Below are 27,832 nucleotides of genomic sequence, written 5' to 3' on the forward strand. Positions count from 1 at the left end.
TACTGGACCATAATAATCAAGTCATTATTTATTTTTCTCTTAAAATAATGATGATTCTATTATATGAAAAAGAATCCAAAACTGCAGGCAGAAATAAATGAAACACTGCTGAATACTGGAATTATCAAGAAATTATGCCTTTGCCAACCTTGAAGTGGTTGACTCAGCTCCTACTCCACTGTCGCCATCTGATGTGTATGACTCTCGTGATCCCCAGCTGCGTCTTGGAAGCTGCGGTGACATGCTTCCCCCACCTGCTGCTCCTGCTGGAGATATTCCACCCCCTCCCCCTGCGGCTGTTGAGGATGTAGAGGATCTTCCTCCTGGTTGTGGTGATGGCACTCCACTAAATGGAATAGTTGCAGGATTACCCTAAAAAATGAAGTAATTTCTTGAAATGATAAATTTCTGACTTTTTTCTTACATGAATGGATGGTTTACAATGCTATTGTGCCTGGTAGTGGTAATTCAGTTTGCAAAGCAAGCAAAATATTCATATTTCATAAAATAAATTAACATATCTTCAGCCATTCAACATACATTGCCAAACTTTGCATATGCATAACTTAGGACCAGTGATGAAAGAATATCTAGCCACTGTTAATGCATATCTTAGGATCAGTGATGAAAGAATATCTAATCACTCTGATCTTTTTCAGTTGCATCGTATCAGTGTTCAGCAAGACACTGCATCATACACACATAAAGACTAACTACAGACTGTCATCCATAATCAACGATCATCATAAACACATTTATGTTAGCATTCTACAATAAGATTCTTTTTTCTAATACCAATTTTTCATAGCTCAATTTATGTAAACAGGTAATCTAATTATCTCTGTAGAGTTTCCATACTGATATCATACTATCTATCAGGCTCACTTTTCTATTCATATGTATGATTCAAACCTTTGAGGTTATGGTTGGTATGTGATTACTATGGCATACTACTGGCAAAAGTCTTCCATTTATGTTGTCCTATATCATCATTACTATTACCATTATCATCATCTTTATTTTGATTAACATCATCATCATTATCATATGATCCAAGGAACCCTTTACAGGGCTCATGCAACATCTTGGTTGCACTCAAGAACAGGAGTATAATGGGATCCTTTGGAACACGAAGGTCCTTGATAAGAGTGTACTACTTGCTATCAATGGATGTTGATATAGCATTGCCAAAGGTTACTTCTTGCTTTTTGTGCAACCACTTGTAGCTTGAGTCTGGTAACAAATGTAGTTCCATCTCTGCAACTATTATCATATAACCCTAGGACCACTTCTCCAAGGGCTCTTCAGATTCAAGACTGAAATACATTCATTTTGCAGGGACATGATAAGATTCTTTTGAAGCAAAAAGTTCTCTGACATCAGTGAACTCTGTTTTGTCAGCTGACAAAGACACAGCCTCACTAAAGGTGACTTTTCAATTGCATATAACTCTAGCCATTGGAGTCTTGCAAAACCCATACATACACAGTCTCTGCAAAAAAATCCTATGATTATCATTTAAGAGGTGTCCATGCTTTGAGGTTTATTTGTGGAACTAATCCTAAGGAGGAAAAAAGAGAGAGAGAGAGAGAGAGAGAGAGAGAGAGAGAGAGAGAGAGAGAGAGAGAGAGAGAGAGAGAGAGAGAGAGAGAGAGAGAGAGAGATTTAATGTACCTTATGACAAAGCTAATGACAAAGGAAAGCCTTTACTTGGGAAAACAGAAATGAGAGCAGGATAGAGTCAACATTGCAACAATTCTAAAGCGAAAAGATGCAAAACCATGCAAGTTGTGGGTACACATAAGGAGTAAGACACATGCAAACAACGATTAAATGATTTAAAATATCAAAAACTAGTAAAAACTGATGATTCAATTAAATAGAAATATAAATCCATAAAAACCAAAACCATAAGGGACTATTCATTTCCTATAACAATAATTAGTAAAAGATCTGAATATATAACTTTCAGTTTACCTGCTGGGACGGAGCAAGACTTCCCAGAATACTGTTAGTGAGGAGGGAGCGCTCCAGGGAAGAGTTATGTGAGGCAGTCAGATCCTGGAGTATATCAGCACACGATTAATAATTAAGTCAGTCTTGAAGTACAGTGCACAAAAATAGTGCAATGAATTCATAGTGATGGAAAAAGAAGCAATACAGGAAATATTTTGGTTCATAGTTACTGGGAGTCATAGGAATACAGGTCCAAATTCTACTGAGGGGCTATCAAAAATTTGCCGGAAACTGAAATTACAACAGAATATATCTGAATGTGGATAAGAACACTCATCAACTCATTCATATAGAGTGTAATAAGTAACAAACAAGATGATGATCTTGTATAAGGAAAATAAGGGACATGAAACAATAAATATGGGTTACCAGATAAAACTAGCTCAGAGGCTTAATACTTTTCTTCATTAATTATGAATAATGTCCATTGGGGATTCCTAAAAAGTTGCCAAGCGAGCCAAAGCCCCCTTGGCCTCTTTCTGGTCAAAGACCTGGGGGCCTAAATGGCTTCTAAGGGGGTTCAGTCTCCTCTGATCTCCTTCAGTTGCATTTTCTTTAGTAATCAACAAGGCATAGTCAAAAAGTCCCCCAATCAAGGCCATCTCAGGAAAAGAACAAGAATAAGAGAAAATGTTGGGAGACTCGACTCAAGATCCACCAGGTAAGCAATAAGTGTTTTGGTATTACAGTATGTAAAAACACCACCCTGGCAGAAGTGATGGTAGAGAATAAGGAGAAGAAGCCTTAAAAAGTTGGATTTCAAAGAGTAGAAGATCAGGAAATAAGCAAAGATGGTGTTCTACATACAGAGGGTTAAAACTTAAGACTACAAATGTTGCGGAAATAAGTGGGAAGAGAGCCAGGTCTAGGGTCTGTGTCCTTAGAAGGAGAATGGGTTCCAGTCACCTGATGGCAATCAAGTGCTCCCTAGGAACCATCAAGCCCTCCTTGACTAGTGATATTCCAATTTGGCACTGGTAAATTGTAAAATTGCAGTAAAGCTATGAATAGAGATTGATATGTGTAGGTTATACGTTGTCATGTGCTGTGTATGAAACTGAAAGTGTGTGACACTGTGGATTTAATGTGAACAACCTATGCACAGATGAGAAAAGGAAAAAAAGAAAAAAAAGAGACAGCAATGTGAGCCTGGGAGGGGAAAAGTGACAAACACTAGTGTTGGTTCACTCCACCAATGTCACTTTCTCCTCCAATACACAGGCAGTTGTCTGCTATTTATTACCTGCAATGGATTGGAAAAGACCACAATGTCAATGAATGATGAGAGTGGGAAGAAAACTGAAGAACTGAATGAGAGGAAAATATCACCGACTGCATGAAGAAAACCCAATGTGTGAAAGGCCTTTACACCTCTATTGCCTGCTTTACAACTAGCAATTCACTTCAGGAATTTGGACTGATGAAGCATGCACATCTGAAAGACTCAGTCGGCCCCGATCCTCAGGAATAGTTGTCATCACCTGCCCATACTCCTATGTATGGAGTTAATATGAGATGAATGTACAGGAAAGGAAATGAAGACAAATAATGCAATATTAGAGTAAGGCTTAGAAAAAGTTAAATTCTTAATAAAACTGCATACACTGAATACAACACAGAATTATCAATATTTATTCAAAGTAAAATACTAATAATAACAGTAATGTCATTAATTGTATGTTACTGAGGAAACAGCTTACTTTCCCTTGGTGTCTGGACAATCACATCTGAGTGTGATCAATTATTGTCCCCTTAAAGGCCACCTTGCCAAAATCTTTTTAAGACTTCTTACAGAAAAATGAGATATATCAATATTTCTATTAGGCTGCTGGGATGACATCACTTGTACGTTACTATGTTACCCTACCTTTCCCTGTCCACTTCTTGCCAATCCTGGCTCCTTACCCATTATTACTGGGTACATTAAGATGCATGCCATTCTTGAATATTAAGTATAAAGTGTATGGTGGATGGGAAAGAGGACTGAAACCTCAAATTTGACTGTCCACACATCCAGGAAAAATATCCTTTCCTATGTTATTACAGCAGGCTTTTTTCTTGTTAGTGAACAGCTGCATCTGAGTGAACTGTTATGCATCAAGGGGAATGGGTGGAAGGCAAGCTGACCGCATATCACAGGTTTAATCCTATACTAAAACTACAATCTGAATGAAAGTTACATAACTTTTGCAGATAATCCTACCTCTAACATTCTGGCAGGAAAATGAGAAGGCACATTATGCTCCTTCTGCAAATAAAAGGAAGTATGTTTTGAATCTGGAAGGAAGGCTCCTGCTTGAGGAATATAACATATTGAGAGGTACAATATTTCCTCATGTAAATCTTTAGGAAAACACACTATGAAGGGAGTTCCCCATATTTTTCAGAAAAAAGAAATATATATATATATATATATATATATATATATATATATATATATATATATATATATATATATATATATATATATATAAAGCATTTAACATGGCATAAGTTTTATGGGAAGATGTTAAATCTCTCTGAGTGGTTCATCTCAACCTGAGATGGCAAAAAAGTCTAAACTTAACTATTTCACTCAACAAAAATACTATGTTAAAAAAGAGAGAGAAAAAAAGAAGAGGTTTCAAACAAAAAAGTATATGGTTTAAAGGGTTTCTTAACATTATTCCAAACACCTGCTCCATATAAGACTGTATTACTCAGTTTTATGGGATGTTCATCTATGACCACATAACTGTAGTCCTAATGCTGTTTATGTACTATGTGTCAAAAAATGATAATGGCAAACTATTTTAGAGCTTTATAATGCACAATTTACAATCCAATCCTTCTTGCAGGATTACTTCGGTGATCTGGTTTGGCTTTCTGTTTTCAGTTATAAAAGGAAAATTGCACTTACATTATTTGCTGTGACAAGGAATTCTCAAAGCCATCCCTTAAATTCTGCCTTTGTTCATTTTGACTAACTGACCATAAAACCTCATATCAAGAAACCTTTTAGAATAGATTATGGAACACTGGGACATTACATTATGAGAGGAATATGAATGCAAACATGAAAGCTTCTCTTCAAACAACCACATTGTTTTGCCCCTCAAATGTGGAAATGAAACCTCGTAAATTGCTCATAACCTAATAATGAATGCAATATCTCATGTAATGTATGTAATCTCTGAAATCTGAACTTGAATAAGAACCTATCAAAATTGAGGATTTCAAATCCCGGCAATAGGATTCATGTTCTTCGAGTAAATTGTTGGTGCCAATTATTTCAATTATCTCCAAGAAATTTTTTCTTTATACAAAGATTTTTTGTCACATATTCGCCATATCCCATGTTAGTGAGCTAGTGTTAAGAACAGAGGACTGAGCCTTAAAGGGAATGTCCTCATTCGGCCACCTTCTCTAAATGGTATATATTAGCTGATATGCAAACCTAGGCTTTCCTTTTCAAAACAACAACTGCTAAACATACAGCAGTATTCTGACAAGCAATTATCATTTTTTTGTTATGATACAGTTACTAATACTGTATTAAAACTTTGCCCAGTATCAAAACTTCCGTTATCAACACTTCACCAATTCTTTTGTCAAGCTTACAGTTCAGTTGCAGGTACTCTGTCACATGAATTCAGTAATCAGCAAATTAGATTTACTCAAAAGCTGGCAATTTTTTGATGTAAAATGAACCACAATATTTAGTGTCAGTAAATTCCTAGTTAACAAACACTCTTTTCCTATATATTCTATAAATTTTAAGTTTTACTATATCTATAATGATCAAAAAGGGTCATTTATGTGGCAGTTACACCTTCAAGGAGAGGTTCACTAAAAATAAACAAATTCTAGATACTCATTTGGCAGTAGTATTTCTACATTTCAACCAAAAATTAATGAGCAAAGTCCCTAGTTTGACTAGTTGCATTCACAGTGACCAGACTAATTATAAAATGTGATAAAATAAAGAAACTATAACTCAGTAATACATACTCTGCATGGTACTCTTTGTGCATTCAGGGACTACAAGAGCTAAAAAGTGGCACCATTTAGAGACCACTATGTCTAACGCTAACATAATGGAGCTTAATGCAAAAAGAAAAAATAATCCATTGATGGGGACATTCAAAAAGAACTTATGCCTTCCATATGGGACAAATCAAGAATGGCCTGCTTCTAGGGCACAAGTTGGTGGATGGAGTGCCAGAATTAGCAAGGGAGGAACCCATGACTAGCTGCTTCTTTCCACAGTTTCTGTATGAACGTTAGGCATACAAGAACTAGCCATTCTGATAACTCCCTCTTCCTTGTACTCTTCCTTCTTTCGTCCTCTACTCTTCCTTTAACCTTTCTAACTTTCAGAAACTGGATCTTAAAACACCTATGGAACTCATATCAATCTTTGTTGCATCTTTTTTTCTTCAAACATATCATTTTACCTTTCATTCAACATCATTAACGTTGGGGCATACTACAAAAATAAGTTCTGCCAATGTGGTCCTCCAGTAGTTCACTGAATACATTTTATAAAATTCATCAGACAGGTAAAAGATTAAATCAAAAGAATGGCAGTTTTCACATTATGCAGCAATATAAGATGTAACTCCTCGCAGTCCTACAGATAACTCAGACAGGGCACCACTACAGTTTTAAGCCAAACACTGGGCAAGTATCAAGAAGATGATATACTAAGGCTTTCATTTCTTTTAACAAGAAATCAAATAACAGTTGGAACAAGCTGGTACACTTAGTCACTGCTACCAGCTACCATTACACTCTTTAGATTTTATCAAAAGTCCCTCTATAGTTCTCAAACTCATATCTACTTTTTGAAGTCATAGCAACTTTACTGAAAAAAAAAATAAAAGAGATACAGTTTTGATCACATTTCATTTATGACTGCAGAACTATAAGTTGTGAGTAACTATCAAGTGTATGACACCATGACCCTTGACTCTGACAGATTACTTCTAGTTTGCTATGACAGATTACTTCAAGTTAACAATGTAATTAATGTGCGTTCAGAACTTAAGTAATATAGAACATTTTAGAATGAAGTTTGAACATGATTCTGATTATCTGTACATCATGCAAAGAGCACAAACAATGCACTTTGCCTAAGGGGAAATTATAAAGAAAGCAATCTAGTACAACATTATTCTGCTATCAAGCCAATACTCAAATAAAGCAGGGAACTGCTTGTAAATAAATGATAACCATAATAAAACCCTGAGTAGACAAGTGGTAACTTTGATGACTAAACAAGTGGTCACCAGTTATACTTATTCCTATCAAATTGCAAAATCTTAAATATATTTTGAGTTACTAAATATATGAAAATTATACGTTGTAAATGAAAATCACATTCTGGCATTCTTTGTTTAGGAAATGATTTATGTCTCACCTGAGAGATCTGAGATGCTGTCATGGAGCAGTAAAGAGGGTTCATTTCTACGAAGGATCCCCAATTATCAGGTAAATGACGGGCTTGTGGGTGGTTGCCAGGTCCCTCATGTTGACCATGACACTCCAGGCACACAGGACATGGAACCAATCGGGTTACTAGGAACTTTCCTTCACTTGTATGTACAAAACGTGTGCCAAGGGTTGGATACCTATCATCAAAAGAAAGAAAAATACAGTAGGCAATCAAAAATAGTAGGAAGTAGCTAGTCGGGAGCCATCATCTGGGGAGATATAATACTAGTACTACCTCCCTGGGTATTGGGAAGGTCAGTGACGGCTGTGCAGTGAGCCAGCACTTCAGTGGTTTTCAAGTTGCACTCCTCTGACTAAGGAAGCTGTCTTTTCTTTCTGCCTTAACTACACGTGGACTGCTGGCATTCTCTCTACAAGCACACAATCTCTCCTTATCACACACAATACTTAAAAACACTTAACTTACACAAATCATTCTTTGTAATTACATTTTCCTGTGGTAAGTGTGAAGCTCTAGTCCAGCCTTTTGGTAAAATAGTAGAAGTAAAAGATAGCAATAGTAGGTAGGAACATGTCATTGCACATGACAGATAGGGAATGGATGTGAGTGAATGTGGCCTTTCTTTGTCCGTTCCTAATGCTACCTTGCTGATGCTGGAAATGGCAATCAAGTATGAAAGAAAGAAAGAACAAACATTAGGTAAGAGCATTATGTACAAATATTAGGTAAAAGTTGCAGACAGGCTCATTAGGTGAGAGCATTAGGAAGAGTTGTAGGCTGGAATTTTAGGCTGGAGCATTAGGTAGGAATATCATGTAGCAGCCTTTGAAAACACTGCGCTCGACTTGTTCTCTACCAGTGTCTGCCAGTGGCTTAAGCGTGAGGCACAAAAGGATGAGAAGCAGCACTGGAGTTCACCAGTTATGGAGACTTTTGCTGTGGTCACATCCTTGAGGGAATTCCAAGAGATTAAAGGCAGAAAAAAAAGAAAGAAAAAATACATTCCATAGCATGAGTGACATATGGAAAGGATGGTAATGGTATAAAGTGATACAAAAAATACATGAAAAATACAAAGCTACCAAGTATAGATGCTGTAAGTCTTATATTCATCTGTATTTTCCCTTCATATTCTTGTTTACATACAAATACCTACAGGTACTTTAAAGAAGCTGCAGGGATGCACCTTTAATTCAACATCATAAGTACCTACTTACTGAAAATATACTAGGTACCTTGCAAGCTTAATTTTCTTTCATATACAGTAAACAATGTCACTGGACTCCACCTGCTCAAGGTTAAACTGCAAGTGAATGTCACCTGTATCATTAGGAGTACAGTCTTGTCAAAGAACTTCTCACTCCAAAGGAGTGAGCTTTTTCCAGCCACTGGAAGTAGTACAGCAATGAGCTGCAGGAGCCTCGACAAATGTCCTAAGTTACATCAAAACTATTTCATAGAAATTGGTCCTGGGGTAATTATAAATAGATTAAGAAATAAAAAAACATACTGTAATCTGAGGACATATGCCATGTTCCAAATTCATATGAATAAACAATCATCACTATCTTAATTTTTAATCAAAAAAAGATTTCACAGTTCATAGTTTTCCTAATCTTTCCATTGGCAACTTTAGCAACTTAAACACACACACACACAAAAAAAAAAAAAGACACAATGGGGTTACTCTTTGAAGATCATTTTGTCCTTTCACTAAAATATCCCAGTCTTACTTAGCCTAATGAGGCGTAAATGGTTTAAATAGTTTAAATAGTTATAACTTGAATCTTTCCTTAAAACTTGTTATATTATCTATTATACTTGATTGCCGTTTCCCGTGTCAGCGAGGTAGCACCAGGAAACAGACAAAGAATGGCCCATATACACATATATATACAAAAACGCCCACACACACACATATACATATCAACATATACATATATATATATATATGTACATACACATACACAGACATATACATATATACACATGAACATATTCATACTTGCTCGCCTTCATCCATTCCCTACATCTTGTTATATCATACATTATATCAAGGTTTATTTATATTCTTCAGTAATATCATTAGCAGTAGCAGCTATTAAAAGAAAGACATTATGGTATGCAATAAAAAAAAGAAATTCATGTATCTGGTATTATCTGTAAAATGCCAATCTTTTAATATAATAATTTCATATCACAGAGCCCAGTGAACATCTGAGACAGTACTTGTTCATTAGAGGTTCAAAGAATCATCCCCCTTAAAAAAAGTGTATTCTTGGGGAATCACCCCCTTCAACCATCTCAAAATAGGTGAGGTTGGTCGATGTTTGTTGTAGAACTCAATGATGATCATACAGTGACAAAAGTAGGCTGAAAACCTATTGGCATGCATGTGATGTAATGTTATACTATCCTGCCTCTTTTTCTATAGATTAAGAGTTTAGAACACTGTTAATGTCATCCAGCAACCCTACAAGGCCAATGATATCATGGCATAGAGGTGATATGGGAGTTTACAATTCTACCTTTCTGTACAGATTAGGAATTTAGGACACAGTTACTGTCCTCCAACAGATAATCTCAACAAAGAATACTAGGACTTCCATTATCTGGCTTTCCCATGTACTCTCTATATACAGGTGTAAGATACTGAAGCTGCAATATGAAACTGTCCCTAATGAAAAAGGTAACTATAAAGGTCTTAAGAGTCAGTATGAAACATATATGAGAGAAAATGAGTAAAAATGTGAATGGGGACTCTGAATGGAAAGATGTAGCTCCTTAAATGTTAACACTTAAATCAGTCTAGAAAGGTGAAATAATCTGGGAAGCAATATCCAGCATAAAGATAATCTGAAAAAAGGAAATATTAAAGAACTGAGAAATGGTTTTAGCTGTTAAGTTGTTAAAAATATAAGACATATAGTGGTAAAACAATTTGTAAGGATAACGACAGAGCATAGAGAATAAATGGGAGGAAGGAAGTTATATGAAGTATGAAATATATCTGATATCACTTCGGTGTTTTACTAAATTTTACTGTCCTTTGCCATATCTTAAGCACAGAAAAAAACTTACCAGTCTTCTAACAAGGTATCAATATGGTCTACAGCAAGGGACAGAAGTTTGGCAACACATTCTGGTGCTGGATCTAAAACAACAGATTGAATCCCACAGGCCAAAATATCTGCTGCTGAATTGGTAACGTCATTCTCTTGAAGAGGCCGTTTGATTACTACAGCCTCATTTGGAAGGCATATTTCAAGCACAGCTGAATTACTGACCTGCAATTTTTGAGAAATAATCCAAGATTACAAGTTAAAAAACTGTGAAAGCTACAGAATATCTCATTGCTTCCATAAATTTTAAATCTTTGTCACCTTTAACCAACAACTGGAATAATCAACATTATCTAGAAACATTAAATGCATGAGTAACGCAATGGAGTGTGGCAACTTATCGAACTGTATGCAATATTTTATTTCATGCATTTACAGCAAGGTAGCTGAGTCTTGTCTGTGAATAATGCAGTGAAAGCATCTGCTAAAGAGTTCTGCAGTAATGTCAGTTTAGCTATTATACAGGTAAACCTCTTACACCTGTGTGAGAGAAAAAAGTAGCAAAACCTATGTCAAGGTGTGAGCTGTAGACCTGTTGTCCCTGATATATCTATGAGGCATCAGCAGAAGTCAATCATGTCAAACAGGTCTAAGAAGAAGAGGGAACAAATTCTAGCAGTTACTGCACGATAGGTACTAGGTTATGGTAGTACCAATATGATACCAAATCATACTAGGCTATGCTGGTATCAATTTGATAACAATCACAACAATCAATATATTAATCTTTAGTAAAACTGGCCATCTTGGATGTTGTTTGGGTCACCAGACATGTTTTAAAAAGGACTATCAAAGAACTGCCCTTGCCAAGTTTAGTTCAAATTGCCAAAGAAGTTTCAAAAGAGATCAAAATGTTAAGAGCTAATGAATGGATAACAGACAGATGTTACATAATGGAAAAAGCTCACATGGCCTTTGGGTAGCTAAGAGAAAAAAATGAGATTGTATATGTAACGTCTTCAGTGAAAGAGTTAAGACTGCAAGGCAAGTGAGATTATGGGGAAGGCCATTTAGAAGGAATGAAAAAGGGTATACACTGCACATGTACCATCTGCAGTGAAAGAGTTAAGACTGCGAGGCATATGGGATAGACAATTTAAAGGGAATGAGAAAGAGTATAGGAAAATAAACTTGGCAACAAAAATGAAGGCAACAAAGAGGAAATGTTTTCTTCAGAATACTTAACAATTTCTATATTATATCTCACTGTATGGCAGTTAAAAACAACATTTTTTGTTGTTTTAACTGCCATACAGTGAAATATAATATAGAAATTGTTAAGTATTCTGAGGAAAACATTTCCTCTTTGTTGCCTTCATTTTTGTTGCCAAGTTTATTTTGCTATACTCTTTCTCATTCCCTTTAAACTTCAAATAGTTTCAGAGCTTCTGCTGTTTCTCTAACAATATATCAAATACATAACATGATGGATGTGGAAAGGTAAAACATTTCTAGAATTTCCTCATAGTCCTTTACATAAATATACATTACCAGTGCAAAGCTCAGAAACATCATTATCTATTCTAATATGAGAGAGAGAGTCCCTAACATCACTGAAAAAAGCAGTATCTAATTGCAATGAAAAAAACAGCACAAAAACATCAAATTCTTACTTCAACATCCGACCAAACACCTTCCTGTCGGACAAGGAAACGCATACTCTTGTAGTCATAAATAAGGTGATTGGGCTGAACTGAGGGGTGGTTAGGACCATGAGTTGGAGTATGAGAACCATGAGATGGACCACAAGAATGCACAGGCAAGACTTCTCTCATGCGGAAGAGTGTTGTGTGGGCATAGTGGAGTTCCATACCAGTTTGCCAACAGACCCATTCAGCTTGGCCTCCCAAGACTGAAGACAAACTATGATCATTCAAAACCTGTGGGAAATATCACATCAATCTGAAAACTTCTGGAAATATCACATCAAAATGAAAATAATGTCAATGACATGATCATTATCAAATTCATATATCATATATAATTACACTAAGAACTCAACCTAATATATCATTTCAAGTTTGCTTTGTGAGTTACAGTAATGATTTCATCCTGTACACTCATATATGAAACTACCTGTCCCTCTACAGTACAATGTATGTTCATTTCAGACATGAATTAGTATGACTTAATTCAAGCTCTCATTTTACTTATTCACCTACTGTTTGAACCAAGGCACATTAAACATAAGATAGTTCTTAATTTCTGGATACTGTGAGTATCTTATTAACTTTTCTTGCAGCACCATGGGCTATCAAGTTTGCTCGATGAGGTGCTAGTAATTAAATCCTCCATTTGTAACAAGACTACAACTTTTGCTAACCCCCACTTGAGTTAGTGGGAGAAAGATAACTGGATTCCTCAAGGAACAGACTGGAAAAGCTCATAAAACTCATCAATAGGGGTTCCTGTGGGCACCCTTGTAGTATTACTACCCTTGTTTTTATCATGCAAAGGACTAAAAATCAACTCTAAAATATCTGAATCTTCAAAGAAAGGTTAGAAGAAATTCCTGGCTGACAGATACTGTCTTGAGAAGAAACATTAAGTAAGAGCCTCTGCAAACCCTGCCCTAGAGATGCCCTCTACCAGTGGCCTGTTAAGGGTGAGGAGCTAAATGCTAAAGAGCGACACTGGAGTTCATTAGTTATGGAGACTCTATTGCCATGACCACTCCCTTGAGGGAGTTGCAGTTGGGAGCTTACGTCAAAGATACAGACAGATAGACAGACATCCACTTAATGCTCTCCAATTGTAAGGCAGTAAAAGTGTCTATGATCTCCAAGTGTAAATTTCAATATTCAGAGCTTCAACATTAGGTTTCTGAACCAAGGTTCAGTTAGCCTAGAAACCTGAGGTATATGCTGAGGAGAATTAGAAAACTGAAAAAGTTTTAGTATCATGGCTGTCTCTCACTTTGGGTTACAGGAGTAACTAAATTCCAAAAACCAGTCAGTTGGGAGTAAAATTTCTCAGAAGATTCACAGCACTGGGGAAAAATGATAAACTTAGTTCAAACAGTTCCAGTCTATGATCTGGGGATCTGTCCCTACTAACTCTTATTGAACATCCAAGAGACACAGGTTGGTAGTACAGATTGCTATATGCCTTGGTGGTGAAGAGATCCACTAGATAAGCCAGTCCTAATGAGAGGACCCAGATGAATGTCGCTTTCCCTATACTCATTCTGTCTTGAGGAATATAGATCCTGATAGGGTATTTTCCCAATTTACAAACTCTTTGAAGATAGGACACTAGGAGAAGAAGGCTTTTTAAAATGGCTTAAATTTTTCCTCCAATAACCGAAGGACCTGCAAGAGTTTATTCATTTGGCATGGGATAGCTATAGGGTTGTCCATGAGAAACAGTCCCACAATTTGGATTTAGAACATTCTGGGTGATGAAGAACCATGGAACTCACAGTCCCTTTATGCTGATATGCAAGGGCTTCTGTTCCTTCTTCTTAAAGCCCAAACTTAACTCACCCTCTGAGGAATGTAAGCCCCATCTATGACTTGAGGAATCCATACAAACAATTAAGGAAATGAAAGGAGCTGTCAAAGCAAATGCTTTTGGAGGTTTCCCATATCTATCCACTTGTCAAGGACACTGAGAAGTGCTTGGGATAAACTCTCCTGAAAATCTCCTCTAAAAGATCAATTAAAAGATGGAGAAGCTTGCTTGCCCAGAATATCACTTTTCTGGCCTGCAGTCTTGCCATGACACTGCACTGAGCTACACAAGAGAACTTTCCCAAAAGGTGCTCTAGCTGATGCCATGACACCTTTGATGGGGAACAAATTGTTGAGGTAAATGCTTGTGTAGTCCAAAGATTTGTTCCCTAGGAGACAAGTGGACATGGGGAAAGAATGAAAACTGGAAAGTTTACAAGGAAAGTGTATGACAGTACAATTAAAGGGGTTGGTGTGAGAGGAAGACCACCAGTGACATGGAGAAACATATTGGAAGAATGCTGGAGGGAGAGAAATGGAGCATGTAAAGACAGGAATAAGTGAAGACTCTTTTGCCATGGCCATCCACTTGGTGGGAGTTCCTGAAGGGAACAGGCATCAGAAAAATAGATAGTTGAATAGACAGATTGAGGCAGAATGAACCTGTCTCAATCTAGTCAAAGCTAAATAAAATTTTGACTGGGAATCGAAGGAAACTTTTTGTAGTTGTTGATAAAACCTACTTTTCAAAAAGTATTTTGGACTTGTTAAGCATGGCAGACACATTCATCAAAATTCATTTCATGATTACAAGAAAATCAATTAGGAAGTCTAAAACTAAAGCCTCAGATGATAGTTTTTCTCTTGTTTTCAGTATTCAATTGGAAAGTGCACTTGCATCTCTTTACATATATATTGCAAGACAAAAATACCAAGTCAACAATCTCACCTCTCTTGGCATGACAAAGTAGTTCCTAATTATGTCAACAACAGCATCATCTGCAAGTATCCTAGTTATAAGACGAGACCAAAATCCAGATGGGAAATAAGACATCAGAAGGAGTCGTCTGATTGCAGCGTGTGGAGCAGACCGATGGGTAACTTGGACTGCTGGAGCTTCTGAAGATGACGGTGAACTAGGTTCAGCAGTTTCTTTCTTGGGACTCCCTGATGGATGAAAATGATAAGTTATGAAATTATCTTTAATGTTACTGTGCTTCTTAAATGGGGATTGACCATCTTAATTTCAATCTACATGTTGAAGTTACTTAGCATGATAGATTAGAGAAGTCTATGTCCTCAGAGCCCATACATTAAGTGCACAAAGAATCTTTCACATAAAGTGTGAATTCTGTCATGAAGTGGGCACTAAATAATGACCTTATAACCTTCTAACTTCCTTCAGATTTAAATCACCATTTTATTGAATACAAAGAATGTTTTTCTAATAGTGACTGACATGGCAAGGGCAAAACATTCCCTATTCAAAGCTATCTTAGGTCAAAAGGTATATGAGTAATGTTTCTTCTCTGATTTTTATCAATACCTATAGCTTCTGTTGTAAGTCCATGAGAAGATAAGGGTCTTGATGGCTTGCGCTCCTCAGTACTTGTCATGTAAAAGGCAGAATTTCCAACAATGGTAGACCCAGAGGTGCTTGAGAACTTCTTGCTTCGCACAGCCCAACCTCTGGAACGCACTGGAATCTGAAAGCCAATATTCTGAGTGACATTTTGTCAAGAATAACAACTACATTTCCATAACTTTCAAGAATAACTACATAAGGCCTGAGATAAGTACCTTATACCTTACTTTCTAACAAATATATTACTAAACCTCATCAGACTACCTATACACTATGATGCTAGTTTGCTACAAATCCTTGGGAAAAAAACTAATATTACAGGAAGAGTGATTTACCATCTTTTACAATGTCTAAGTCTAACTACCATGGCTCCTACAGTCTTAGAAGATAGCTCCTCAAACTTCTATAAATGCTATAGTACCAAGTATGAGAGAAAAGTCTCACTTCTGAAGCATTTGTACCATACACTGAATGTCAGTCAATATGGGCGTTTACCACTCCATTTACATATGCATTTTTGTTTCACATCTTACCTCCTTTAGTAATAAAGTCACATCACTACATGTTTCTGAGATGATCATGGGAAAAGCTGTCAACATTTTGTCCTGCAAAACTTGGGAGGCTCTCCTCATTATTGTAAATCTTAAAATGATTTCACTGTTCTGTACAATGCTCTCACTCCTCTCAACCTTAAGTTTCTCTCTTAAACTAAACTACAACAACCCTCAACTATAATTTTCTGTTATGTTTTGTATATACATATATATATATATATATATATATTTGTTTCCTTCTATTAGGCACTTATATGTGAATGAGTTAATTCACTATGGCTAGTTTTTCATTGTTTACAAGTAATGAGTGTGAGGTGGTTTGATCGAGTAAGTAATGTAAGGGTAAGAGAGATGTGTGGAAATAAAAAGAGCGTGGTTGAGAGAGCAGAAGAGGGTGTTTTGAAATGGTTTGGGCACATGGAGAGAATGAGTGAGGAAAGATTGACCAAGAGGATATATGTGTCGGAGGTGGAGGGAACGAGGAGAAGTGGGAGACCAAATTGGAGGTGGAAAGATGGAGTGAAAAAGATTTTGTGTGATCGGGGCCTGAACATGCAGGAGGGTGAAAGGCGGGCAAGGAATAGAGTGAATTGGATCGATGTGGTATACCGGGGTTGACGTGCTGTCAGTGGATTGAATCAGGGCATGTGAAGCGTCTGGGGTAAACCATGGAAAGTTGTGTGGGGCCTGGATGTGGAAAGGGAGCTGTTGTTTCGGGCATTATTGCATGACAGCTAGAGACTGAGTGTGAATGAATGGGGCCTTTGTTGTCTTTTCCTAGTGCTACCTCGCACACTTGAGGGGGGAGGAGGATGGTATTCCATGTGTGGCGAGGTGATGATGGGAATGAATAAAGGCAGACAGTGTGAATTGTGTGCTGCATGGGTATATATGTATGTGTCTGTGCATGTATATATATGTGTACATTGAGATGTATAGGTATGTATATTTGCGTGTGTGGACGTGTATCTATATACATTGTGTATGGGGGTGGGTTGGGCCATTTCTTTCGTCTGTTTCCTTGCGCTACCTCCCAAACGCGGGAGACAGCGAGAAAAAAAACAAACAAAAAAAACAAGTAATGAAAGATCAATATCTGCTTTTTATCTAAGCATCTATACATAAATGTTATAATATATCCATTTTCTACAGACCTTGAATAATGAAACCTAAGCTTTGTGGGGCCACAGTCTGCTGCATCACAACTGAGGATTTCTAAGCCATTTCCAGTATAATGCGGTAAGTTTATCTGCATCATAATTCTAAGATTTTAATGATCTTAAGCAATGAATACAGCTAAATATTTGGCTATCAATCTGTGGTTTCTGTATCATGTAAATGACAAACTGAAAGATTATGGGGTTCTGTCAGACTGTTGTGCTCATAGTTCACATCCGGCAGTGATCAGCAAGAGGCACTTTGGAAAACTTCCTTTTTTAATATACCATGATCAACATTTCAGTGTTGATGCATCTATTTTCTTGCTATACAATGAGGTGTTTCAATGAAAACCTTTTCCAAACCTCATATTCTTAAATTATTTCTGCAAAATTTCCCACAAATATATTCTCTTAAAATGTCCCTCTGGCTTACCTTTAGCCTCTGTTTGTGTATACTGTCACTCATCTGACTGAAATACATTCTTTCCATGTGTTCTCTCAACAAGTCTGAACCACTTCTATACTCTCTTACATTTACTGATAATACTAACCTACATTTGTCTCAGACTCTCATTCCTTGGTTCTAAATTCTATGAACTCTCCATTCATTTTCCAGGAGATCCATCTCATGTGCTTACACTTCAGTAAGAAGTCTATCAAACTATCTATCATTGTCAAATCCATTCCTATGTGTTACTGAACTCTGTTGCAAGTGGTTACACCAAGATTGAGACAATACTTCTGGCTATATCGCTATCAACGATCAGGTAAGGAGTACAGTCTCATCAGGGATTTCTCACTCCAAAGAAGTCCATCATTTCCAAGCTCCTCCATGGAGTCCAGCTATGAAGCTGCAGGAGCACCATGAAATTGGTGTTGGGGTTAAGCAACATAAGTTCCAATCCAGTTTCCATTGGTTACATCAAATGCATAAAAGTCTGCACTTTCATAGAAATCAATTTTGTAAAACTAGAGACTCCAGCCTTGACCCTACAGTATGACAGAAGGCAGGGTACCAAATTCTATGATGCAGACTTGCTACCCTAAACACACCTGACAACTCACACATTTTCATTTACTGATTTTATCTAACTCTAAAAATCTTTATGCCCCTCAAAACTTTCGATATCAATTATTCTTTTATCCTCACTGAAGTACCACTAAAATGTTTACACATATATAACTTTCTCAAACTTTCTGTCAATGTAACCACACTTCACACTCTATCCTGCTTCAGTCACAACCACCTTACTTTAAATTCCACGTACAGTTAATTTTCCTTTTGTAAACAATTACAGTATCTCTACCACTATTTGTCAGCCTTCTTCCAGTAAGCTGTTATCACTATAGCACATACTTGTAAAAGCAACTGCCACACTAATGCCATCATATCATGCCATAAATTATCGTATTACTGAACCTTACACTACATATTAGAAAGAAATGGGGTGGGAAAATTCATCTACATATCATTTCAAAGTTAATCGTAAATCAGTCACTCAGTCTATGGCCTTTTCTATCATGTTATGCTCTGTTTATGGAGGTTCTTCACTGTCTTTACTGGCTTTTGTCCAACACTTTACATCTTACCGTTTTCAATGATGCTATGTCTATGAAAACTACTCTACAGTTAAAAACTACATCTTACAATTTGTTAAGATTAATAACATACAGAACTAGATTTTTTCTTTCAAGACTACATTACAAACACACTAAAACATGTAAGTTGCTGGAGCTCATCGAATTCCAGCTCAACTATTTTTCAGCAATGTCTAATGTCTCTCCTGATATAGTTTCACTAAACAAACTCTGATTTGCTACTGAAGAGTTTGATACATCTCCTCCAAAGCATATTTTTATCTATAATCAAACAAACCAGGGGAAATCAGCCCAGCCCAGATTTAAGGCTTGTGAATATTATGGGAGATTTAAAAAAGAAAAGTTGTAGTGAAAATAGACATTTTTTTCTGTGTCATGTTAGAATATGGGTTAGAGGATCTATCAGTCCTGATATGCCCAGGAGAGGTTGCACTAAACATCAAGTGCCAACAGGGGTACATGAATTCACCAAATCAACTATATAACCCATTAACTGGCTCCAGCCTATCCAAGTCTAGCATTTACCAGTTATCCCCCACCTCCCGTCAGTAAACACCACTTCCCAACTTCATTCCTCCTACCATTTCAGCCCAACACTGATACACAAACCAAGGCCAAGTGAACGACAAGAGTAAAAAGAAAGCATTCATTCCAAATCTGCTAATATATAAGGTGCCACAACACAGGATCATAATCCCTACCAAATTGGATAAACAGTTTAAAAGGACCATGAGCCATATACCTGCATACAACAGCAAATCAATCAAAAGTCTACTGTTTGAGAATATCAAATTCACTGAAACATGGGCAACTGGGAAGAAATCAGCAAAGTACATCTTTAAAAACCTGAGAAAATTATATAAATATTTTCTCCAGATTCGCTTCTGCTAAGCAAGCAAACCATGAGAGTATTCCTAGACAATGTCAACTTCCTTATGCTGCCCTCTGAGAAAAGGCATAAGCTGAATTGGTTATTCTGCCAGCAACAATCTGTTAATTGTTCTTAACCCTTAAGATGGTAACAAGGTCTGGAAAGTTCATCATGGTGGAAAAACAAACAAACTTGAAATGATAAATAAGCATGCACAAACTAGACCAAATACTCTGAAGGTATCATAAATATCTTTGCGTTGTAATGTTCCAATGCTGAGCAAAATGTTCCAATGCTGAGCAAGAGGTGGAAGGGTATGTGATTGACATGTCTCACACTTCCTGACAAAATGTGAGGACAGGGGGATGCTGTTCCCATTTTCTTTCTCTTGAACTTTGTTGTTCATTCTACTCCCCTTTCATAAACAGGCACTGTGCTGGTGGTGAATAACATGATATCAAGAAATATTACACTGCTCACACTAAAAATGAGTGTAAGCAGGTAGAGTTGCAAGCACGTGAGGAAGATACTGAAAGCAATTCTCTGGAAATAGTCTAGTTCTATACTATCATATGTTATAAAGGTCCTCTATACCCCTAGAATTGTATAAACAGAAAATTAGGTGCAATTGTTATGTAATTTCTTCAATATGAAGATACCAAGCTGAGGAAGGTAAGGTATTAGAAGAATCATCAATGAGTGAGACTAATATGTATGAATTAGATGAGAGTGATGAAAGCGAGGAGAACAGAAGCCATATGAGATTAAACATGTCCATTCTATTTTCAATGGGAATGCCGGTCAATTCCACTAGATGGAACAACAGGTCTTACATAAACAATAAGTTTGAGGTTGCCTTCAGAATTAATAGTACAGAAGTATGTTTATAATTGCATATCTGTGATTACTATTTGTGTTTTATGGGAAGAGAGTTTTACACACATGCTGCCCTGTCTTTTTAACCTTGTATACATGTACCATGTCTTTACTCCTATGTACATATCTGCATACACACACATCCAAGTCTATGTAAGGTACCCATTCTATCAACCAGTCCCTAGCTTTCGTGTAATGAGATAGAAGACTTAGAATAGTAAGTTTATACACAAGAAGAGGCAGAGCCAAGATGCCATTCATAAACGTGGATGATCAAGTGGGTGAACTGTGGACCAACTGCTGCAACCAGGATTCAAACTTATGTAGGTTTGATTCCAGGCAGCCCATGCATGTGTGACGGTTAGTAATGCTAACCACTGCACCAGGAAAGTTTGTGTGTGTGTGTGTGTGTTTTTGTAAATAAGTTGTATCCATATGCCTCTCTGTCAATGTGTCTGTGTTTAGGTGTTTCTATCGGTGGTCTGGTCTGTATTCTGTATACGCCAATTAGATTTTGTATATGTAAATTAGAAAGAAAGAAGTTATGAGCATTTTGGCAACTCAAGACTGAAAAATTCAGTTCATATAGTGCTTTTCCTAACCTAGAATTGTTTAACTTTTGAAACAAGAGAAAAATCATTAACTTAACTTTGCATTTAATCATATCTAACCCTTAAACAGGGATCATCATATCACAACTCAAGTTGTAGTAGCAGGAATCACCACATGAGCACCTAGTTCTTCAAGCATTTTCTGAAAAACTTGCCAATATTGTAACATTTGCATGGCTACTAGGTGTCTCTTGGTCACTATAGGTGCTTATTTCAAACTCACTCTTTGGAAGTAAATCCAAAGAATAGATATACTTGCAATTATGGGTAATTTCTAACCGTAACTAGCAGTAAGTGAATGCTTAACTTTCAACTCAAAGGAAAAAAATACTAGTTTTGATATTTTTGTGCACCTAATCAAAAAAATAGTTTTTTTGCATACTTCAGACTGGCCAATCTGGTTAATAATGCATTATTCAAAATCTAGAACCAGTAATTCTTACTTCATGAGAAAAGCAAATATAATGGTTTATATATTCTATGTGGACTATTCATAAAACAAAAAGAGCAACAAAAGCAACTGATATCACTCTTTTTCAAAACAGAGGATATGCGATAAAAAGATATACACACCAAGAGAATTAAGAAGGCACTCCAGCTTAATACACTAAGACAAGTTACACAACCTACACATTCTCTTCCTGATGCAGACATTGCCTTGGATTGAGAATGCAGTTTGACATGCCCTATGAATGGCTGTAGCCTAGCATACATAACCAAATGCTTGTATTAGCTAGTCACTTCTACCAATGGCATTAAGCACAACCTCTCCAGGGTATACGCATATTATGGTTTCAAGTACCCCTAGCTCATTCACTTAACACAGATAATTTCATAAGTAGAAAAAGGTAATGTGATACTTCAACTACTACAGAAAAGAATAAGCAAGCATGACTATATTCCTGAGATGTTTCTTTTATGGACAATAAAAACTTTACTGATATACATGAAAACTTAATTAACAGAAGTAAGTTACAGATCTACTCAGAATGTGAGAATAAGTTCTTAAAACTAAAAAACACTTTGGTTAATCATACATTACAGAACACTATCTAGTTAGCAAGTTAGAAAACAAGAGAGAGAACAAGGCATTCCAATATCAACACAGAGAAAAGATGGACATGTTTTCCCCTGGCAGAATGAGCACCTTTACCCTAACATCCATCCCTGGTAGTCCACTACGCAGCTGTTCTTCAGATGGTAGAAGAGAAGGGATGAGCAACGTTCGGTTGTCCCACGTGAGAGCCACCTCAAATTTGTTAAGTAAGTTCACTATATATGATTTGGCATCAACTGGAGCACATGTTGATGACTTGAATACATGTTTCAGGTCATCAAGCTTCATTATACCTGAAAGAAAATACATATTTCTGAGAAGTGACTTCTTTCTGCGTTTGAAACTGAGCTGGAAAATAAGTCTGCAACTGCAAACACACATAACAAAGTTAACAAACTGCATGACAATAAAGAATACTCAAGAGGCCTTTTGAAAGTAAGACTCCTTTCTCATATAGTACAAACAGGTTATTACAAACAGCAACAATGTCTGTGGCAGCAGCAGAATGAGTCCAACTTAAGCAGTGCATAAAAATCATCTATTCTGCAGGTATCGGGAGTAGAAGTACTCTCTCACACCCCAAGAATGTTTTAAAAATGTAATACTTATTGCAGATCTGATACAATGAAAAAGCATTATCTACGAGAGAAGCAAACTAAGTGAACTGCCTGCACTACAAAACATTAACATTATTATCATTATCATTACCCCAGGACCCCTTTCAGAAAGAGTCATAGTGTTAACCAAGACCCCTTTCAAAAAGGTCCTGGTGTTACCCAGGACACCTTCTGCAAGGGCTCTTGCAGCTCCAAGGCTGTGCTACACTCAGCAGCAAGGACTACTCTCAAGACGGAATTCTGTAACAAGAATAAACTCAAACTCAAGTAACATCCTGCTCAAAATTCACCAAAATAATGTTAAGCAGTACCTGAACAAAAGTCCGTGTACTTAAGTTGGTATTTGAAATAAAGGCTTTTTTTGTTCCAGTGTTCATTCTTGATTGGGAAACCATACTAAATTACAGAGTGGTCTGCCTAACAAGTGCAATCTATAAAACCCTGGAAAAGGAATTCAGAATGCAAACGGAAGACTAATTCCAATGGAAGGGAGACACTACCTTCTGAGGATATAACACAGTCAGGGAAAGGAGGTTAGCCATTACAAATCTCAGATTTCTAGTAAAGAATGAACTCTCTTATGGATCAAAGTGATGGATGGGTACAATATACATTCCTGGAATGCCAGATCGCATATAACATCATAAACATATTGAAGACTGATTAAGAAACTGGAGCTACAATAATAAATAACAGACATGTTATCCTGAAAGAGGGGAGCATAAAAATGAGGTTAGAGGAGCATGAATAAATGGTAGACTCCTTGAGTAGGCAAAATACCTTAAAAAAAGAGAGTACAGGACAGAGGTACGAGAAGTGTTCTCAGAATGAGTCATGGTTACCAGTGACATGCCCCCCATACCCCATCAAAGGAGGTATTTTGGTTACAAACATACATACATAATATAATGAGATCACTACTATAATGCCATAAACTAAGGTGGAAGTGGAAGGATGGATTGAAAGATGCTTTGAGGATTCAGGGTCTGAACATGCAGGAAGGTGTGAGGCATGCAAAGGATAGACAAACTAGAGTAATGTGGTTTACAGAGGATGATGTGCTGTCAATGGGTTAAACTAGGGCACATGAAGCTCTTCATATAAATTGCTTCATTTGACTAACCATTCCGAGCAAAGGGGTTGATTTCTCTAATGGTGACCACATGTGCCAACATATCACACAGCCACTGGGGGTCCAAAAAGTACAGGTCCTTCAAGGTTGCATCTTCATAATGAAGCATCACACCTGGTTGAAGAAATGAATGGAATAACTTTTAACAGCCAATTTAATATAGAGCAAAAGAGATACACTTGTAATTTCAAATACATTAGATGATTTTATTTGATGATTATCCAGCAATCTTCCTTTGAAAAGTATACACACAGATATCTGTAATTCACAATCTTCCTTTGAAAAGTATACACACAGATATCTGTAATCTTATATTTCAATTGATGAACCCATCTATTATGCTAATCATAAAAGAAGAGTTCATGTCACTGTGGATGTTCTTGCTTCACTCTAACACACCGGACATAAACTGATGATGTTTATGACTGAAATGAAAGGCTGTATGCAAATGATCCACCCTATAGAAATGGAGACGGTGATAAAATAAATATATATTTCTTTTTTCATACATAGTTGCCCTTTCCAGCATTAGCATTAAGAACGGATGACTAAGCATTACATGGAAAAATCTTCATATGGCCCCCTTCTCTGTTCCTTTTCTTGGAAAAGTAAAACAGGAGAGGAGGATTTCCAGCCCCCCAATCCCACCCCTTTGAGTTGCCTTCTATGGCATGCAGGAAATACATGGACAGTATTCATTCTTCCCTTTCCCAGGGATACAAATATGTACATATACATATGGAAAGTTTTGTGGGGCCTGGATGTGGAAAGGGAGCTGTGGTTTCAGTGCATTATACATGAAAGCTACAGACTGAGTGTGAATGAATGTGGCCTTTGTTGTCTTTTCCTAGCGCTACCTCGCGCACATGCGGGGGGAGGGGGGTTGTCATTTCATGTGTGGCGGGGTGGCGACGGGAATGAATAAGGGCAGACAGTATGAATTATGTACATATGTATATATGGATATGTCTGTGTGTGTATATATATGTATGCGTTGAGATGTATAGGTATGTATATGTGCTGTGTGTGGACATGTATGTATATACATATGTATATGGCTGGGTTGGGCCATTCTTTCGTCTGTTACCTTGTGTTACCTCGCTAATGCAGGAGACAGCGACAGAGTATAATACAGCGCTGGTGGCTGATTCATGTGAGAAACTGCAGAAGCTGGTGACTGAGTTTGGTAAAGTGTGTGGAAGAAGAAAGTTAAGAGTAAATGTGAATAAGAGCAAGGTTATTAGGTACAGTAGGGGTGAGGGTCAAGTCAATTGGGAGGTGAGTTTGAATGGAGAAAAACTGGAGGAAGTGAAGTGTTTTAGATATCTGGGAGTGGATCTGTCAGCGGATGGAACCATGGAAGCGGAAGTGGATCATAGGGTGGGGGAGGGGGCGAAAATTTTGGGAGCCTTGAAAAATGTGTGGAAGTCGAGAACATTATCTCGGAAAGCAAAAATGGGTATGTTTGAAGGAATAGTGGTTCCAACAATGTTGTATGGTTGCGAGGCGTGGGCTATGGATAGAGATGTGCGCAGGAGGATGGATGTGCTGGAAATGAGATGTTTGAGGACAATGTGTGGTGTGAGGTGGTTTGATCGAGTAAGTAACGTAAGGGTAAGAGAGATGTGTGGAAATAAAAAGAGCGTGGTTGAGAGAGCAGAAGAGGGTGTTTTGAAATGGTTTGGGCACATGGAGAGAATGAGTGAGGAAAGATTGACCAAGAGGATATATGTGTCGGAGGTGGAGGGAACGAGGAGAAGAGGGAGACCAAATTGGAGGTGGAAAGATGGAGTGAAAAAGATTTTGTGTGATCGGGGCCTGAACATGCAGGAGGGTGAAAGGAGGGCAAGGAATAGAGTGAATTGGAGCGACGTGGTATACAGGGGTTGACGTGCTGTCAGTGGATTGAATCAAGGCATGTGAAGCATCTGGGGTAAACCATGGAAAGCTGTGTAGGTATGTATATTTGCGTGTGTGGACGTATGTACATGTGTATGGGGGGGGGGGGGTTGGGCCATTTCTTTCGTCTGTTTCCTTGCGCTACCTCGCAAACGCGGGAGACAGCGACAAAGTATAAAAAAAAAAAAAAAAAAAAAAAAAAATACATATACATATATTATTATCATACTTGACTGCTGATTCCCATGTCAGTAAGGTAGCACTAGGAAACCGATGAAGAATGGCCCATCCACACATATACACACACACACACACATATATATATATATATATATATTTTTTCTTTTCTTTCATACTATTCGCCATTTCCCGCGTTAGCGAGGTAGCGTTAAGAACAGAGGACTGGGCCTTTGAGGGAATATCCTCACCTGGCCTCTTCTCTGTTCCTTCTTTTGGAAAATTATATATATAAACGCCCATACACGCACATATACATACACATAAATATCAACATATACATACATACACATACACATTCATTCTTGCTTGCCTTCATCCATTCCTGGCACTACCCTGCCCCATGGAGACAAATCATATCCAAAACTTGCCATTTTCATGGAGGAAGGTTGTAGCCTGGTTAAGTTCGGCTACATCCCTAAATGCACGATGACCTCTGCTTGACATCTCCTGTGTAACAAGAGCTTGATATTTGTCTGCAGGAAGTACTGGATCACGACCCTGAACACGTCGTTCCAGAGCAAGAACACCAATTACATCTTCTAGAGCCAGATAAGAAGCTGGAATACGTTGCTCAAGTAACCGTTCCTTGCTCCCTAAGTGTAAGCAAAGGATGCTTGTTAGTTTTCAATTTGTCAAGTTCTTTTAAAAAGAAAAGCATTATCTTGTACAGAAGTACTGCCAAGCATAGAAAAATTGAGTATTCATATCAAAATATTTTCTAACATAATACAGATGGATCAAGTATATACAATCACTGAAATCAATATGGAACTATTTTTCACAACCCATGCATATGTCATATTCTGTATTCAGCACAATAACCAATGTAAATAATTACCAGGAGTTTTGAGACTGAAGACAGTATCATAGATCAAGTTACACAGAAGCTTGACGTTGTGCCTAGATTTGCAGCTCACCTGAAAATAATATATCAAAAGTTATTACCAGCTCTCATCTCTGAAATGAGACACTACATAAAATATATTTCAAAGACAACAAAAATCTTAAGCACAAAGTCTTGCACATCTGTTAGTCTCACATGCACTATCTCTATCTCTTTTTACCTCTTCTTTGACTGTCACCACTTCCCATCCTCAATGATACCTCCATTTATTTTCTTGTTCTTTTCAACTCTTTCCAAAACATTTTCTTATTCCCTCTGCATTACACTTATTCTCTCAACTCATCTCTCATTTGTGCCCAAGCTTGATTCTTGTGCCTTTCTCTTGGCTTCTTGCTAACTTACCAAATATTCTTCCTAATCACACACACTCCTTCCCTGAAGATACTAAGCACAAATCTAATTTTCTCATTCTACAACTCACTACCCATTATCATAGTTCCACATCTCATCTTCCACATGCCTTACAATTCACCCAAACAAAGCACCAGTTTCCTAAATACCCTGTGCCATTCCTCCCTTAATCTCTCTCGGTGTCAGTGCACAGAAGCTGCTTTTCTGTTATTCACTTTCACCACTTCTTTCACACAAGTCATTTCCTCTTTTCCTAAAGCCTCTACAAACTTTTACACTCATCTCTAATATGAAATGATCAGACATATTCCACTTGCTGCCCTTCTCAGCATGTTCACATCCATCAATT

At 37.3% G+C, this 27,832-nt stretch overlaps 1 protein-coding gene across 13 annotated transcripts in view; it reads right to left on the reverse strand.

Moving 5' to 3' along the window:
• Lrrk (Leucine-rich repeat kinase) overlaps positions 1-27,832 on the reverse strand; it is a 330,029-nt gene that overhangs the window by 15,218 nt on the left and 286,979 nt on the right. For 8 of the 13 annotated variants that reach the window (XM_071690282.1, XM_071690281.1, XM_071690280.1 and 5 more), the window contains 12 exons: positions 27,067-27,145; positions 26,597-26,821; positions 24,081-24,203; positions 22,431-22,633; positions 15,574-15,733; positions 14,977-15,194; positions 12,189-12,455; positions 10,535-10,740; positions 7,418-7,628; positions 4,220-4,264; positions 1,978-2,061; positions 149-372 (listed from right to left, as the gene is read on the reverse strand). In XM_071690282.1, coding sequence (XP_071546383.1) covers positions 149-372; positions 1,978-2,061; positions 4,220-4,264; positions 7,418-7,628; positions 10,535-10,740; positions 12,189-12,455; positions 14,977-15,194; positions 15,574-15,733; positions 22,431-22,633; positions 24,081-24,203; positions 26,597-26,821; positions 27,067-27,145 — 2,045 coding nt within the window. The remainder of the gene's footprint in view (positions 1-148; positions 373-1,977; positions 2,062-4,219; positions 4,265-7,417; positions 7,629-10,534; positions 10,741-12,188; positions 12,456-14,976; positions 15,195-15,573; positions 15,734-22,430; positions 22,634-24,080; positions 24,204-26,596; positions 26,822-27,066; positions 27,146-27,832) is intronic. The other 5 variants (XM_071690272.1, XM_071690275.1, XM_071690274.1 and 2 more) reach the window with 5 other exon arrangements.

The sequence above is a fragment of the Panulirus ornatus genome, chromosome 48 (assembly GCF_036320965.1).
Source record: "Panulirus ornatus isolate Po-2019 chromosome 48, ASM3632096v1, whole genome shotgun sequence".
Taxonomy (NCBI): Eukaryota; Metazoa; Arthropoda; class Malacostraca; order Decapoda; family Palinuridae; genus Panulirus; species Panulirus ornatus.